We start from the raw sequence: 16,205 nt of genomic DNA on the forward strand, positions 1-16,205 counted from the left end.
TAAACGTAAATTAAAAATGTTATCTTGAATAAATACATATTAAACTAAAAGAACTACCGGTGAGTTAATTATACTATATTTATTAATATGACCACGGTTGAAAAACCACCTTTGCATTCAATCAAAGTTTATTTCCGTTTTATCATGGTCTGGTTTATTGGTGAAAATATTTACGCAAAATCTTTGATTAATTATCTTTATTCATGTTGAGCCCATAACTTCCCACAGCAAATCAACCGTTGAATTGTTCTGGGTTATTGGCTTATTGCATAAGCCGGAGGCGTATTCTCCATGCAAGCAAGGCATGCACTGCATGCCTTACAATTCTGGTGAAATCACAAATCTTTCAGGAACAACGAACATATGCGTCGAAGTTGAAAATGTTAATAGCAGAACCTCTTCACTCTCTTATTTCTTAAATTCAATATTCGAAACAACTGTTCGTTTTCAAAATTTGGCAACTTTGCTGAACCTGGCAACCCTGCATGCTGAGGCGAGCACAGCATGCTATGATAATACAATTTGCCTATTCATCGCTCTTTTTACCACACTGTGGCGCAAATGGCACCTAGGCATGCAGATTTGAAATTGCATGCAAAACAAAAATCACTATCTGTGGTATTCTCATTATGAAAGTTGTAAGTTATTACTAACACTAGAAACGAGTTTGTTCTTTTAGATAATGATTTTTTTAGACTATCCCAGTATTAAGTTATGGATAAAAAGCAGATAAAGGTATGACACCCTTATGTCGCCAACAGCGCTCAAATTATTATTGTATAGTTTCAATTAACATAATTTAATTAAGTTGATTTATTGGGGTTTGAGCCGAGTTCATTGTCCAAATTGTTCGTGAGTCCTATAATTATTGGCCTTAACTTATCTGGACAAGACCACAACACATGTTATATTATGCATTGATTATAATGCGCTGAAACAGTCTGACACATTAGGACAGCCATATAAACATACAGTATGCCGATTCTTGCCGCGCACCTGAGCTGGGCAAGATGAAAACCCAACTAAACTCTATCGAGCAAACACTCGCTTATATGTCTCATCTAGCCAATAAAATACTCGAATAGGTCCACATAGACATTTCATTGACCAATCAAATAAAGTAACTACGAAAATTTGTATAATTTAGCATTCTGCAAAAGCAATTAAATCCGATGCTGACGTGACATCCTCCGAGTGAATCATGAATGGGTCCGATGTGTTTATGTTTACAAAACCTCCGACACATGAAGAGTGATCCGGGGAAATAACGACACTATGTGTATAGTTTTTGGGCTACGCTTCGCACGCATTTCCGAGGCATCAACGTTATTTTCAAGAAACCACTATTTGGTTAATGAAGCACTAAGATGCCTGGATATAATGTCACGTATAGTCTTTACCAAATCCAGTTACATCAAGTTGTGTTTACCAGTCCATCAAGTTGTGTGTGACGTAGGCTGCGTAGCCTGTATAGCTGGTAATATGGGGTTGTTACAAAGGTGGCATTAACTAAGTAGAAATGGATACCTGCCAGCTCATCTCATTTAGGCTACTGATAAACTAATGTTCAAGTGAACCCTTTAGCTGCCACGGGCACTTCAAAGAGCCGGAGCCCTAAAAACATACACCCTTCTTACAATCACCTTAACTCTGGTCTTTGTTTGCCAAACTGCATAAGCGTTAATTTTTGTAGAAAGAGGAAGACTTGTATTTCCCAAAACTTGAAAAAAATTGTTAGGTTTCTATTTGAATTTTTTCTGCAATTTTCAATCATTTACAGAAAATTTTTATTTTTTGTGTAAAGTGAAGTTTATGTGGTTCTTTCTTCGAATACATATAAAATACTAATCTGCATACAAAATTTTTTAACTCAAATTAAATTTTGGTTTAATTGCACTGTGTCAAATCTGCACCACTTTGGAGGCACGAAAGCTGATCAAAGCAAAAGTACGAAAATAACCAGCATTAGAGTTCAGTTTCTGTGAGGAAATCTTCTCTTTCTATATTTTAATTTTTTGTTTACAGTATCGTATTGATTGAAGGCAGTTTATATTCAAAACTGTTTGATTTTAACACCTTTCTGGAAAGCTTTACAACTCCTTGCTTTATTTTAAGTAGTAGGCCCTACGTTGACAATGAACGATTTTTCTTTAAACCACCAGTTGAAAAAACTTGTCTTGAATAAATACATACTAACACAAAAGAAGCACCAGTAGGCCTACGTTAATTATTTATTAAAATAACCACTGTTTAATAAATGCCTTTGCATTCATTTCAAACATAATATAATAACATGATAGTAAACTAAAAATTACAAACGTTTTTGGACATAGCGAGCACGAGATATTTGCTTCAATTCTGATCATTTTAATAATGAAGTCAATCGATTAAGTTCTTATTTTAATGGTGACAACTATCCCCTCGTGATTTTTTGATAAAGTGCTGGAAGGGTTTTTGGATTCAAGTTCTACTGACTCTCAGACGGAGGAACGTGACGCGAATTGAACTTGTCTCACTGTCCCTTTTATTGGTAAAGAATCTAAACGTTTTGTCAAGAATACGTCTAGTTTTATTAACTTGAAATTTAACAGGAATATTATCCCCGTGTATAAAACATTTAAAGTTGGACATTATTTTCAGCGTAAATCTAGAACTCCCTCCTTTATGTGTTCAAAAGTCGTGTACGTTCACTTGTTCGCATGACGCGAACTGTACATAGCCTACATCGGTATGTCTACTTTACGCCAGTGGTTCTCAACCTTTTTTGTCCTATGGACAATTATTTTAAGAATAAAATTCCATGGACCACTTTGTTTTACTGACACCCCAAGAAGGCCATTTGTGGAAATTGTATTGCGTATAGGTCAGTGACCTCTAGTGTCAGTTCTCTGCTATACTTAAGCAATATCTTCTAATTTGTAGACTATACTCAACCAAACTACTTGCATGTAGATGGATGTAGAAAAAAATTGGGGGAAGGCAACAGATCTTTGAAAAAATCAAAACTCGCAAGATTGAATAAGCAATGAAAAGTTTAGGTGTGGAAGAGAAGCAATTGTAGCAAGAGGTCTGGGGGTTTGACCCTAGATAATTTTGACAAAATAAACTTTGTTTTGTTTGCTTTTTGTGTATTTCTAAGCCCAATAATAATGTGTTTTCTGACAGAAAAATTCAAAGACAATTTTTGACAAACTTGTTCAGTCTTAATCTGATATTTTCTTTACTATTGATGTCGATTCTGTACATCACTAAAAATCTCTTTGGACCACAAGTGGTCCACCTGGACCACGTTGAGAATCACTGTTTTACACGACATTTGGCCACGAGTGTGAGGAAGCATTTGGATTTAACCGCTCTCAATAGAAAAAAGTTCCATTAAAGATCATATATTCGACTGCCAAACTTATTCAAACAATCAACCAGCCCTGGAGTCGTTTAGAATTGTACGTAAATGCTTCCCCGAATTCGATGCTAATATCCACGAAGCTTTGCTCATAAAATCCTGCAATCCTCGCCTCAACAGGCAGTTGTTTGCCGCAGGCGCCTCCTATCTGCTTAAGTTTTTCAGGTAATTTTGCGTCATTTATGTGCGTTTTTTTACTTACGCAAATTTGAAAGCCAAGACTGTGCAGTTAACTTTTTAATACAACTGTAGAACAATCGCACCTCGGTTGGCGCTTGCTGGTCTGCTACGAGCTCTTCCACGTGCGGGGAAAGATGATAAACGGGGCTTCGTTTTCTTCTTACTCGATGAAAAACGATTATTGTTTGATGTTTGATGAGGTATGGAGGATTTAACAGGTGAAGCAGACTGTAATAAAAAGGTGAATAAAAAGTTTATTTACAGTAGGCTACTTTACACAACTGTTTAAAACACCAGTTTTTGTTGAATAAAATTAAAATTAAATTAAGCGTCATGTTATGTTGCCTTGCCGTTTTCATTCTCTACGTTTCTTTTTTCGATTTCTGTGTATGTAGATCAGTTTTGTAATTTCAATTTATGTAAAACATCAGTCAGTTAATTACTTGAAAAGGACTAACATGAGTATGGCCAAAAACGTTTGTAATTTTTCGAAAATTTCGAAAACAACATTTTCGATGATTTTCTATATAGGGTACAGTAGTTTCAAACCAAGAAACTTTCCAATTAATCAATCGCAGTTGATCAATCGTCAAGAGAAAACTGCTATGCCGCCAAAGAGGGCATTTATCAATATATCGCCATTCTTAAACACGTGAATTTCAAAGAACTCAGGCAGTGTGGAGAAAATATCTTACACTCCCTTTCGCTCAAATACAACTGCTTACGCATCTTTCAAACACAGGTTTCTTACAAAAACTCTGAGTTTCCGTTTTAAGAAACTCTGAGTTTCTGTAAGAAAACAACTCACTCTGCAAATCAACCCTTTGTTGTAATGATTCGAAGCCTGCAACTCTTGAATCAATGTAAAAAAAGAGCTCATGTTAGTTAGCAATTGGTTAACTGAAGCGAAAAAGTGTGCCTGGCAAGTGCGAAGCGAAAAATATAACTCCTGATGTAAGTGTCTAAGCGACTGCTCATGCTCACGTGGCAGTGTTTTCGTGCTATCAATTGCCTGCGTTGACATGTCTATTACCGCCACCAGTACTTAGCCTACAACATCATCGTTTTATGGGCCACCGAGGTTTATGAGCCAATGATGAAAGAATATGCACCAATGATGGACTGCACCAATGATGGACTGCACCAATGATAGAATGTCACGTAATAAGAACGGTTGTATACACGCAAAAATCAAAAAATTAATTAATTGAAAACCACTCTTTTTAGTTAGGCTACATCAATTTTTGCTATCACATTGAACTGGATGTTGGTTCAGTTGCAGTGTTGTTTTCGTGTGATCAATTGCCCTCGTTGACATGTCTATTATCGCTATCATTATTTAGCCAACTTACCATAACACCATTATTTTATGGGCCACAAGGTTCACCCATGTCCTATGATTTTATAGCATTCTTTATTTCTGCGTAGGCTGTTGCAAAAACTATAGCAGACCACAGAATAATTAACTTAATCTTTGAATTAACTTGAATCTTTGTGAATTTAATGGCCAAGAATCGGTTTCTGTTTGTGAAGTAATTGTGAAAGTATTGATGGTGTCACTGAAGCTTGTTTGAAACAACATTTTGATTTCATTCACATCTTATTTTTGCGTCAGTAATATTGGGCACCAAAAGCGGAGTATAGAAGTATCGCAGAGTAAAAAAAGTATTTCCGAACATAATTTTGTGGCATTGTTTGCACAACGCGTTAATGAACAATTATAATTCAGTCTTATTTATTATTTACTTGGTAGGGACAGTCGCTCTTGCTGTGCGTAAGATGACAATTGTCATTTTCGTGATCGCAGCTGCTATTCATGGCCCTTTTTCGCTTTCCTCTATCCCAGAGGTTCTTAACCTTTTTTGTCTCGTTTACCCCTTGCCGAAGGAAAAAAGTAAAATTTACCCCCACCGTTTTGGTGGCCCCTTGTGATGTCATCGTGTCTTAGTCAACCATGCTAAAAATGCAAAACATCCTTTTTTGTTTGGATTTACTGTACCTTGGCAAATATCAAAAATAAGCTGTTTATTTGCCGAAGACACGATTTTTCTTGACGGGGTCCTGTGAAAAATAATGTCTACTCAAATGTCCTACATAACTATGATAAAAGCACACAAGAATGTTAAGTTTTTTTCTTTTATTAATAACTGACACGCAATTTCAACAGTCAATCAGTGAGACTTTTGTGCTTGCTTTCCGCCACGAATAGTTTTGGAGATTCTTGGAACAGTTGTTGAAAGAGCTACTCGCATGTCGTCTTCGGGAACTAAGCGAGATCGATGTTTTGTTTTAATAGTCAACAACGAAGAGAACCCTGCTTCACACAGATAAGTAGTTGAAAAAGATATAATAACTTCAAATGCACGCTTAGTCAGCGTAGGAAACTCTTCGACTAATCTACACCAAAACTTGGAAAAGTCACCATTGCATGATAAGAATTAGGAACAAAGCGTTGTTGAACATTGAAGATCAATCAATTCATCTTTGCAAAGATCATCGTCAGCAATAAGTTACTTTCTAACTTGGCTTCGAAGGGATGAGTCATTAAAAGAGCAGTAGGCTACTGTTAAACCTTTCACCTTCGAAGTAACCGTCAAAGTTGTTTTTTAAGGCGGCTAGGTGCTGGCATATTTCGACTTTGAGGTCAGAAATCTCGTTACGACTTCTACTGACTTTCCAATCATCAAATGTTGGAAAATTTGCGTAAATTCCTTTTTAAACTCTTTTACTCCACAAATTTAATTTTGTCTGAAAGCCCTGAATTTTATACCTAATGGTAACACTTTTTTCTTGCATTTGCATATTGAGCTGGTTCAAACTTGAAAAAATGTCTTTCAAATAAGCCAATGCACCAATAAATTTGTTGTCGCCAAAGTGCTTACTCAGCGGGGATTTGTGTTCTCGAAGAAAAATCTCGATTTCCCCATGTAGTTATGTAAACTCGAGACAAAACAAGACCCCTAGAGAGCCACCAAACTTCGGTGTGATAAAGGCAAACAGAGCGTTCTGATCACAAACCACTTTAAAAAGACAATGATTAAGAGCACGTGCCCTGATAAAATTAACGCATTCAACCACATGCTTCAATACTGCTTTCAAATATTCTGGAAGGGTTTTACTTGCCAGTGCATGTCGATGAAGGGCACAGTGAGTAGAAATGATGTTCGGTGCGCTTTTTTTTACCAGGTTGTGTACAGTAAAAATGTAGCACACACACGCTGCTGAAATGAAACTGGTAGTCTAGCCTACTTGAAAAAATAAATATTGCTTTAATTTATGATTCAGTAAATTTACCCCCTCGGTAGGTGAAATTTACCCCCAGGGGGTAAATTTACCCCCGGTTAAGAACCCCTGCTCTATCCGCTTTGTCTGGAAGGCGCAATTATGACGCGTGAAGAAACATAGAGGCATTATTTACACTACAATAACGATTGCAGCCTGACGGAAATCATTATTCCCTAAAGTACTCTTTTACAATATTAGGTAACTTCTGCACTCACCTACAATATAACCACAACTGCAAGATCAAAAAGATTTCATCCTAAATGTGTTTTTTTTCTGAGATGGCTTACTTCCGGTGTATAAAATTTGAACCACATCATGCGTGTTCAGTCAGTGTGAAGTCATTTTAATGTAATATTGCAAGCAGTTTCAGAATTTTTTTTTGTGTTCGAAAACATATTTTGTAACATATAATCAACGAAACAATAGGGTTTTGTGTTGCTGCTAATGTTAGAACAAGCGTCAGAAAATGTAATAGTTTGATATATTTCCAAACTAAACTTATGTGTACTATGTTTAGTGTCAAATAAATGCTTAGAAATTATTCTGTTCTGTGAACTGATGTATTTTTTTCTTCATAATAAACAACTAGTAGTTGAATAATTTTACAATGGTGAAAGGTATAATCACTTGAGAGTAATGCGATTAGACCAGAAAACAGTAGTCCAGCCGGAGACTTCTCCGCAATAGTCGATGAAAAAGTAAAGTAATAAACACAAAAGGAAATTGAACAAAAGCGTATTGTGCTGCATCGTGGGTATTCACCAATATCCTAGCAAGCAATAATACGACGAAACGGGTTAAACGATCAGCAGTTCTTGATAGGTGGCACCATCTGACAACCTAAACGAAGTGATGTTTTCCACTGGTAATCGATGCTTGAAATAAAACTGATGAACTCCATTTGCTCTAAATTCGAAGGATTCTCTGTCTTTTGTCAGAGATATCTCGATCTGAAAATGAATCAATGCAGCTTTAAACATCTCTTGATCAGCTGCACTGAGTGGATGAAAGAATTGAGAGACAACAATACTTCGACAGTCAGAAACTTCACTTTGCCAATCTCAGTATCCAGCTTGCATCAGTGTTTCAAAGCTTCTACAACTATGCAAAACTGCTAAGAATAACCTATCAGAGGCTTTCTCAGTCCAAGGATAAGGATGAAAATTTAAACAAAACAAACCAAAAATATTGAAAAAGGCAATATAACCCAAGAGAACAACTGCACGCCCAGCAAGCTGGTGCAAGAGAGATGCCCAATTACGGATCCATAGGATGCACTGCCTAATAATTATAAATTCAAGAATAATGTACGACAAGTCCAATTGATGTCAAGTTATCTTGTTGTGTATTGCGATTTCGAATATTGAATTCAAAACTAACCAAGAATTCAAAACAAACCAAGTTTGCAAAGTAAACAAAACACTAGGCTAGGCAGTAGCCTGTGAGCTGCTAATGAGACAAATTAGACTGCTACTTGACCAGACTGGCCACATTATTTTGATTCATCACAAAAGATTAATAGCATTCGCAGCTGCAATGGTAGCCAGATAAAATTTGAATTTGTTTCGAAGTGTTAAAAATGCATGTTAAAATGCAGTAGCAAATCATGAAATTGTCAATATTTTCTTATTCATTCGGCCTACTCTACCTGGTTGCATTTAAAGTCCTTTATGTAATCCTATAGTACATATCCTAGTTGCAACTAAGGTTGTACAAAATAAAATCTTTTGGTCGAAACGAAACGTTATATTGATCATCTACCAAATTACTTTGATGTAAATAAAGTCTCACCATAAATGGACCATTTTTAGCAAATGGAAAATCGCCAGGAAGTTCGGTCTCTTCTGCACAGTAGTTCCATGCCCCATCGTAGACATTGCGAACGATAGTCTTGTTATAGTATTGAATAGATGTATGGAAGGCAATCTGGTTGGTAGCGGTGAGTAACTCAACCAAGACTCTGCATAAAACACATTTATCACATTATTTACAACAAAATAAACAAAAAATAATAATAGTAATGTTGCATTGATTCAACATTTGCTGACGTTGGATAGGAGAAAAGGTGACGAGTTTAGCTGGCTAGGGTCTGATACTTATCGCTTTATCTACGTAACTTCATATCAAAGCACGCTTGATATCTTCAAGACATAACTTTATTGGATAAAATTGGAGTTCCGCAGTTTTGCTTGTTTGTTTTATTTGTTTTTGTCATTGTTTCGTGTCGCCAAGTTGTAACTATTTTGTGAGTCGTGCAAGGCCTGGTGCGTTGAGCTTGAAATGGCTTTACCCGTGATAGGATTTCTTTGTGGGGTTTTCTTCGCCTGCCATGCTCTCTTTTGCTATAAGCTAAACGCATCAAGATGTGTTCCGTCGCGACCATTTGTACTCTTGATAACGCACCATGGCCGATCTATCTTCATAGCAAATGTTTAATTACAATTCTTCAAACTATCAGCAAAAGTTATAATATTATGGGCTATGTGAAGAAAGGCGTTCTTCCCGGCTATCAGCACAAGGCTGATTACTCACTAGCACAGCGAGCTGCAGTGACGCTTCGCTAACCAGAACGGTGTAGCTTCCACGCCAGCCATTGAGACCTCCAATTAAACGTTTAAGTTATTTTGGCAGCCGATTGTAGCATCGAATAGACAGCGATAGACACGTGTTTCGCCCATGAGGCTGGGCTCATCAGTATCGCACCGTATTCTTGCCACTTGAGTAATCGACCGCCGCTTTACCAGTCAGTTTAACTCTTATCTTTGTGGAAAGAAAGAGCCAACAAAACCAGCAGGTGCCAGGGGTAGGTCAATGTGAAGAAAGGCGTTCTTCCCGGCTATCAGCACAAGGCTGATTACTCACTAGCACAGCCTATCCGCTGTGCTAGTGAGTAATCAGCCTTGTGCTGATAGCCGGGAAGAACGCCTTTCTTCACATTGACCTACCCCTGGCACCTGCTGGTTTTGTTGGCTCTTTCTTTCCACAAAGATAAGAGTTAAACTGACTGGTAAAGCGGCGGTCGATTACTCAAGTGGCAAGAATACGGTGCGATACTGATGAGCCCAGCCTCATGGGCGAAACACGTGTCTATCGCTGTCTATTCGATGCTACAATCGGCTGCCAAAATAAATTATGGGCTATTGTTTTTTTTTGTTTTTTTTTTGTAACATTTTTTTTATTTCCATTTCTATCTTGAATTTTTCTGAATGTCTTGCGAACGTGCCAAATTTGTTTCAACTTAATAAAGTACATCGATCACAACCACGTTTTAACGTTCCCGTTTTGTAGCTTCTACCTTTTCTCTACCTTTGCTATGTCGACGTGAACTGTTTTTGCTGTGATGGTTTAAAATAAAAACAACTGAACTGAAGCGTTGAACATATTTCCAACATCCAAGCATTTTTTAAAAGATCACAAGTAATACAAGCCCAAATAAAGACGCAGCCAATTAAAATGAATAAAAAGGTACTTCGAGCAAAGAATACCAGTATGATTACTATGCACTTTAAGTACAAGTGTTGCAATGCTTGAAACAACAATTATATCAGAGATGATTTATAATGTTGTTACTGTTCAGCTTGAGAATACACTTTCTTGCCTGGAATATAAATATTTTCAAAATCAGTAAAAAAGTTAACAAACCCTCCTCATAAAGATTTTACAAATATCAAGAAATAAAGTCACTCACATTGGTCCAGTATTCACTCCTACCACCTTCACACTGTTATCTTGATACTCCTTGAAAGAAATATCGTAATGATTGCCTGCAGTCTAAAGAAAAGGACAATATAATTAAGTTAAATATGTGGATGTAAATCCTATGGTTTCCAAGCAAAATTTGAAAGCATTTGTCTCGCATTGTACCTCTACTCAATACGTTGTCTCGTGATATCGTTTTGTCACTTCTACCTTTTTATCAATTTTGGTGGAGAGGTTGCTTTGTTGTAGGCTACCACAATCACAAGCAGATATAGCCAAACAACGACATGGTATTTAACATATTAAGCTAATATAAAGCAATTAACTTAAAAATTCAAATGTCTTTTACACAACACATTAACCCATAGGTTAACAGGTTAATTAACCCATTAACCCTAGAAATACTTGGTATGATTATTATTTATCAGATGCCGTCGATGCATGGTTCAGGCAAGAAAATTGAAGAAGAATTCTGATTGGCTCTTATTTTCCTTGCCTATTTCATTTTATAAATTTCGGTTGTTCATAATGTTCAGATGCTGAACAAGAACTAACATACGTTATTATACGTTGTATAAACAAAAGCGTATGCAATTAATTACATTTTGGAAACTTGTATAGTATAGCACGGTGATGTAGTGGTTAGCTTGTCTGCCTCAAAATTGTTAAGTATGAGTTGGTTCCAAGTCACTGGAGCGAATGGTCTATACTCTATCCTTTTACCACCCCAGATTTACGATAATCTCGAATTACATTGGAAGGCTACTAGAGAGCAGCCAGTTTTTGGTTTCATTATCCAAGACACGCAGACCTTCCACTCCATTAGGTAGCTTGAAGTTGGTACAGTCGTTGAAGATGTGATCTGCGGTCTGTTCCTCGGCACCACATTACAGGAAGAGACCATTCTGGTGCATGATAGAGCGGAAAAGTCCGACACCCGTACGAAGACAGTTAATGCGCACTCACGCCTGTCTTTGTAGTGTCAAGCCGATTGGACGTGTGTTGCAGCGCCGGATTAACTATAGTAGCAGATGTAGCAGCTGTTACGGGCCCCGCGGTTCACAAGGCCCCGCGCTTGCTGAGCGAAACACTTTTTTTTGAAGAAAACTCGAACATAGTTGGTAAGTAATTTTTGGCTTGCAAACTGGAATGGCATGGGAGAATATTATAGTTGTAGGATTAAATTACTTAGTCCCAACGTCTTATCCCTTCCTAATTATTGTAAACTGCAAAAACCAGTAATTTCCTCAGGAGGCAACTGCCTGATCGAGTGCCATGAGCCCATGATACTAGTTGTTTGAAAGATTATTCGACTGTACTGTACACCAGTGAGAAGGGTATCAATCTTGCCGATTGCCTTGGACAGAGTTATTACAACGCGTCCAACATAAGCGGGAAATATAACGGAGTAGGCCTACAGGCACTTGTCACAAAAAATGGTGCTGTTACCGAGTATGTTCCATGCTATGCTCATTCGTTGAATTTAGTTGGTGAATGCGCTGCACAATCGTGTCCAGAAACAGTTCTGTTCTTTGACTTCGTTGAAAATATCTATGCAGGCTATTCTTTGCTGCTTCAACACACCGGTGGTCCGTTCTGGAGTGTTCAGGTGGTGGAGTGCTAAAGAAGCTTTATGAAACACGATGGTCGGGAAGAGCTGATGCCATTAAGGTACGGTAATTAAAAAAACTTTTCTTTTCAAAAAGGAGGCACTGGAGAAACTTGCAAATGACCAAGTGCAAAAGACAGAATGTCGTCAGCAGGCAAATGGATTCTTCGAGAAAATGGAGTTGCTCAAAATTGGAATCTTAGTAGTTTTTTGAAATAGCTTACCCGATCGCTTCCAGGCAAGTTAAGCCTCTCTTCAAACAAAGCGGTAAAATCTCAACATTGCTTCAGCGTTGTGTGCCTCTTTGGCAGGAACCCTACAGACTTTCAGACAACAATTCGCTAAGTTTAAATCAGAGGCGCAGAAGCTGACTCAAGTGCCGGATTGCCGACCAACAAGCACAAGAAGAATTGTCCAAATTCGAACGCACGATAAGAATGTAGGCAGTGGCCGTTCAGTTTCAGATGCAATGGATATCAACTAAAGACAGATTCCCCGTGGAAGTTTTCCTTGCAGTATCGGACAACCTACCATCTGCGCTGGAGCAACGTAGCAAGGCATACACCAAACTCGTAAAGAACATTGCTATTGACTGCTCCTCTCCAGAACTCAACTATTTCACTTCGATTAAAGAAAACAATACTGACACCACGTTACCTAACATTGACAATTTGTTACGCATTTATCTATGTATGATGATAACTAATTTTACAGGAGAGAGATCATTGTCAAAATTGAAGTTGATCAAAACTAACCTATCTGCGAAACACGATGGGGCAAGAGCGGCTACTAAAAAATATCAAATCTATAAAATATTCAATTGCTTCCCAGTCATTATCTGTACAAATCAATCTGCTACAGGCCCCGCACTTGGTTAATCCGGCACTGGTATGTTGGCGCCGAGAATGAACGAATGGAGTCTGGTGGTATGCATTGATAATTTAAAATATGCATCGCTAAAACAATGCTTGGAAATTAATATTTTTAATATGCACACTGCACAGCCATCAAACCTATTATACATTGCATTGGCCTGGAATCGAACCAGGAACTCCGCATGGCAGGAGAGGATTCTATCACTGAACCATCATTGCTGGCAGTTCATTGGTATTGTATTGTTATTCGCTCTGAGGATGCGCATTGTCATGGTGCGCGAAACGTCAGTGAAGCAATAAACCATCATGTTTGTTGTTGCTTTTACTTTCAATTTCATCCGATGAACGTTGCAACTAGTGCTAGAAACGGTTCATTGATAGTCGCTCAGCAATACGAATAGTATAATATTTCAGTATAATAATGCAATCTTCTTCCCCTCTATTCTGCTGCGCTTACAATAACTGCTTTGTAAAGCACTGAAGAGCAACGCATGCCTGGGATGTATATAGCGTGATATAAAAACACATATTAGGCTACGTTAAATACAGTATCATTGCTTGGTTTCATATGCTAATATTTCCACCCTTCTTAAGTATTTGCTATCTTGTCAGGTATTGTTTGCACTGTGATGGTCGGTAATAAAACCAAAGTGAATTAATTGAAGATTCAAAAGTCAAAAATGATCCAATTTGAAAATTTGAGGGACATGATTTGCAACTGCGCTGCGTATGGGCCACGTGATAGACATAACCAATGTGTATAACCAATTGCACTTAATGCATAACACTCAGTGGCGTAGCTAGGGAATGTGCCGGAATGTGCCGCCCGGGGCGGATTCAGATTTTGCCGCCCCCTCAGGTCATAAATTTCCAAAACTCTATATCCATACCTTTCCTAGGAAAGGAATCTCTCGTATATGCTAAAAAACTATCTAAACTCTTTAAGTGTAAATTTGATATCGACATTGTTCCTCTGTACAAAACCTTTAAAATCAGTAGATATTTTTCGCTGAAATCTCCCGTTCCGCAGTCTCTTCGTTCCAACATTGTCTACAAATTCACTTGTTCGTGCGACACGAACATTAACATACATAGGTATGTCCACAAGACACTTGGTAACAAGAGCAACGGAACACCTAAATTTAACAGACATCAATAAGCACAGTGCAATCAAAGACCACATTTATGACTGCAGTATTTGTTCCAACATCAAATTTACATTAGATTCATTCAAAATAATTCGCAACTGTCAATCGGAGTTTGAAACTAAAATTCATGAGGCACTCCAAATAAAGCAGCACAACCCCAGGCTCAACAAACAATTATTTGCTGGAGGGGCATCTTTTTTGTTGAATTTGTATTAGCTTACGTTTATTTTATGTTATGTTGTCCGCTCACTATCTCGTCTCATGACCACACTCCCGCATAATTATGACAGATTGCTACCACCTTTTGTGTTTGTTCGTCAGTTGTTGCTTGTACGCAGGTCAGTGCAGTTTTATTGAATTTCAGTCATTTATTATTAACATTTCACGAATAATTGTTTTGTTTAGATGAATTAAGATATTTTCCTGAAGAGGGCAGAAAGTTTTGCCGAAAACGTTCGAAATTATGTATCTATTTCATTTCTGTATTAATTTTGAATTATGCAATTCAATGTTATTAAGTTGTTATCGATTGTCTGTCTATGGTTTTTAAAAAGTACCTCTCTACCAAAGCTATACCCTCAGGAAAAAGCATGTAAAAATGAAATGCATTTTTTATCAGATTATAATCAAAATAAAAAATTGTAGTCTGAAAGTTCCGCCCCCAGACGTGCCGCCCGGGGCGGTCCGCCCCCTCCGCCCCCCTAGCTACGCCACTGATAACACTACGCAATGTGGCATAGGCGTAGTTTTGATTACTTTGTTGATAAAAAATCGCTCACCGGTTTAGATATCACTCTTTGGTTCTGAAAAATAAACAAATTATGATTACTTCATAATTGTTTGTAGTTTCTGTAGAGAGTTTGATTTTTTTGTACCGCAGACAAGCAAGGCACAACATCACAACAGGGCTGAGCATTATAATAATATATTTTACATATTTACAACTAGTTTTAATATTTGAATATAGAGCACAACAGTATTACCTCGCAGGATATTTCATAAATGAAACACAGATATTTCATAAATCATCAATGAAACACACATAAATGAGAGTGTAAATAGTAGAAAAGTTTCTTACCATTTTTCTGATCAAGCACGTCTTAACTACACAAACACGTACAAATACTAATCTGCATAAAAAAATGTTTAACTCAAATTAAATTTTGGTTTAGTTGCACTGTGTCAAATCTACATCACTTTGAAGGCACGTCAAAGCAAAAGTACAAAGGAAAGAAACCAGCATTGGAGTTCAGTTTCTGTGAGAAAATCTTATTTTTCCATATTTCAATTTTTTGCTTACAGTATCGTATTGATTGAAGGGAGTTTTTATTGAAAATTGTATAATTTGAACACCTTTGTGGAAAGCTTTACAATCCCTTGCTTTATTTTAACACACTAAGCTTTCTTCTTCTTCTTCTTCTTCTCTCGTTTGACTTGTAGTAGCTTAGATTGGCAATGCCTCCTCGTGCAGCCAAGATACGGTAGTTGGGTCCAGTTGTCGAATACCAGTGATTCCACTTGGGGGTCGTAAGATGGAACATTCGTGGAGTATGTGTTGCATTGTTTGTTCTACCGCTCCGCAGACACATATCGGCGAATTATGCAACCCCCACCTAAACAGATTGGATTCGACTAATGACAACAAACCGACAAGTAGTAGCAAAGAGAAAGCAAAGCTTATCTGAAGCAAACAACACTAAGCTTTGAAGCTGCTTATCCGAATTCTATAAATCTCGACTTACTAAATAAGTTCGAACTGGCTGACAAAAGCGCTGTCACAAACCAAGTTCACAAATGAACAGAACTCTTGCCCAACATTTGGCTACAAACTGTCTGATAATATTTCAGGTACAAGTGCGCTTATTTAAGATACATTTTTACGTGTTTTGAAAGTCCCAAGTTACAATAAAAAAGCAACAAATCGAAAACAATATTTTCGATGATTTTCTATCTTGTTTCAAACCAGACACTTTTCAGTTAATCAATTTCAGCTGATGAATCGTCAG

At 37.4% G+C, this 16,205-nt stretch overlaps 1 protein-coding gene across 1 annotated transcript; it reads right to left on the reverse strand.

Annotated features, from left to right (window-relative positions):
* Positions 1–7,145: 7,145 nt before the first annotated feature.
* LOC145784097 (grifin-like) lies at positions 7,146–15,605 on the reverse strand. Its single transcript, XM_082595853.1, has 6 exons — positions 15,553–15,605; positions 15,278–15,329; positions 14,979–15,002; positions 10,557–10,639; positions 8,660–8,828; positions 7,146–7,818 (listed from the first exon to the last, which is right to left on the reverse strand). Exons 2-6 carry the CDS (start codon positions 15,278–15,280, stop codon positions 7,666–7,668), a joined length of 432 nt encoding a protein of 143 aa, XP_082451979.1. The 5' UTR covers positions 15,281–15,329; positions 15,553–15,605; the 3' UTR covers positions 7,146–7,665.
* Between the last annotated feature and the right edge of the window lie 600 nt (positions 15,606–16,205).

Source organism: Aplidium turbinatum, chromosome 1 (genome assembly GCF_918807975.1).
Source record: "Aplidium turbinatum chromosome 1, kaAplTurb1.1, whole genome shotgun sequence".
Classification (NCBI taxonomy): domain Eukaryota; kingdom Metazoa; phylum Chordata; class Ascidiacea; order Aplousobranchia; family Polyclinidae; genus Aplidium; species Aplidium turbinatum.

Excerpts from the sequence above, each read along its gene's own strand:
- LOC145784097 (XM_082595853.1), bottom strand. Across the intron at positions 10,640-14,978 it reads AAAGAGTGATATCTAAACCG|ACTGCAGGCAATCATTACGA; the intron begins GTGAGCGATTTT and ends CCTTTTCTTTAG. Across the intron at positions 7,819-8,659 it reads CTAAAAATGGTCCATTTATG|ATCGAGATATCTCTGACAAA; the intron begins GTGAGACTTTAT and ends ATTCATTTTCAG.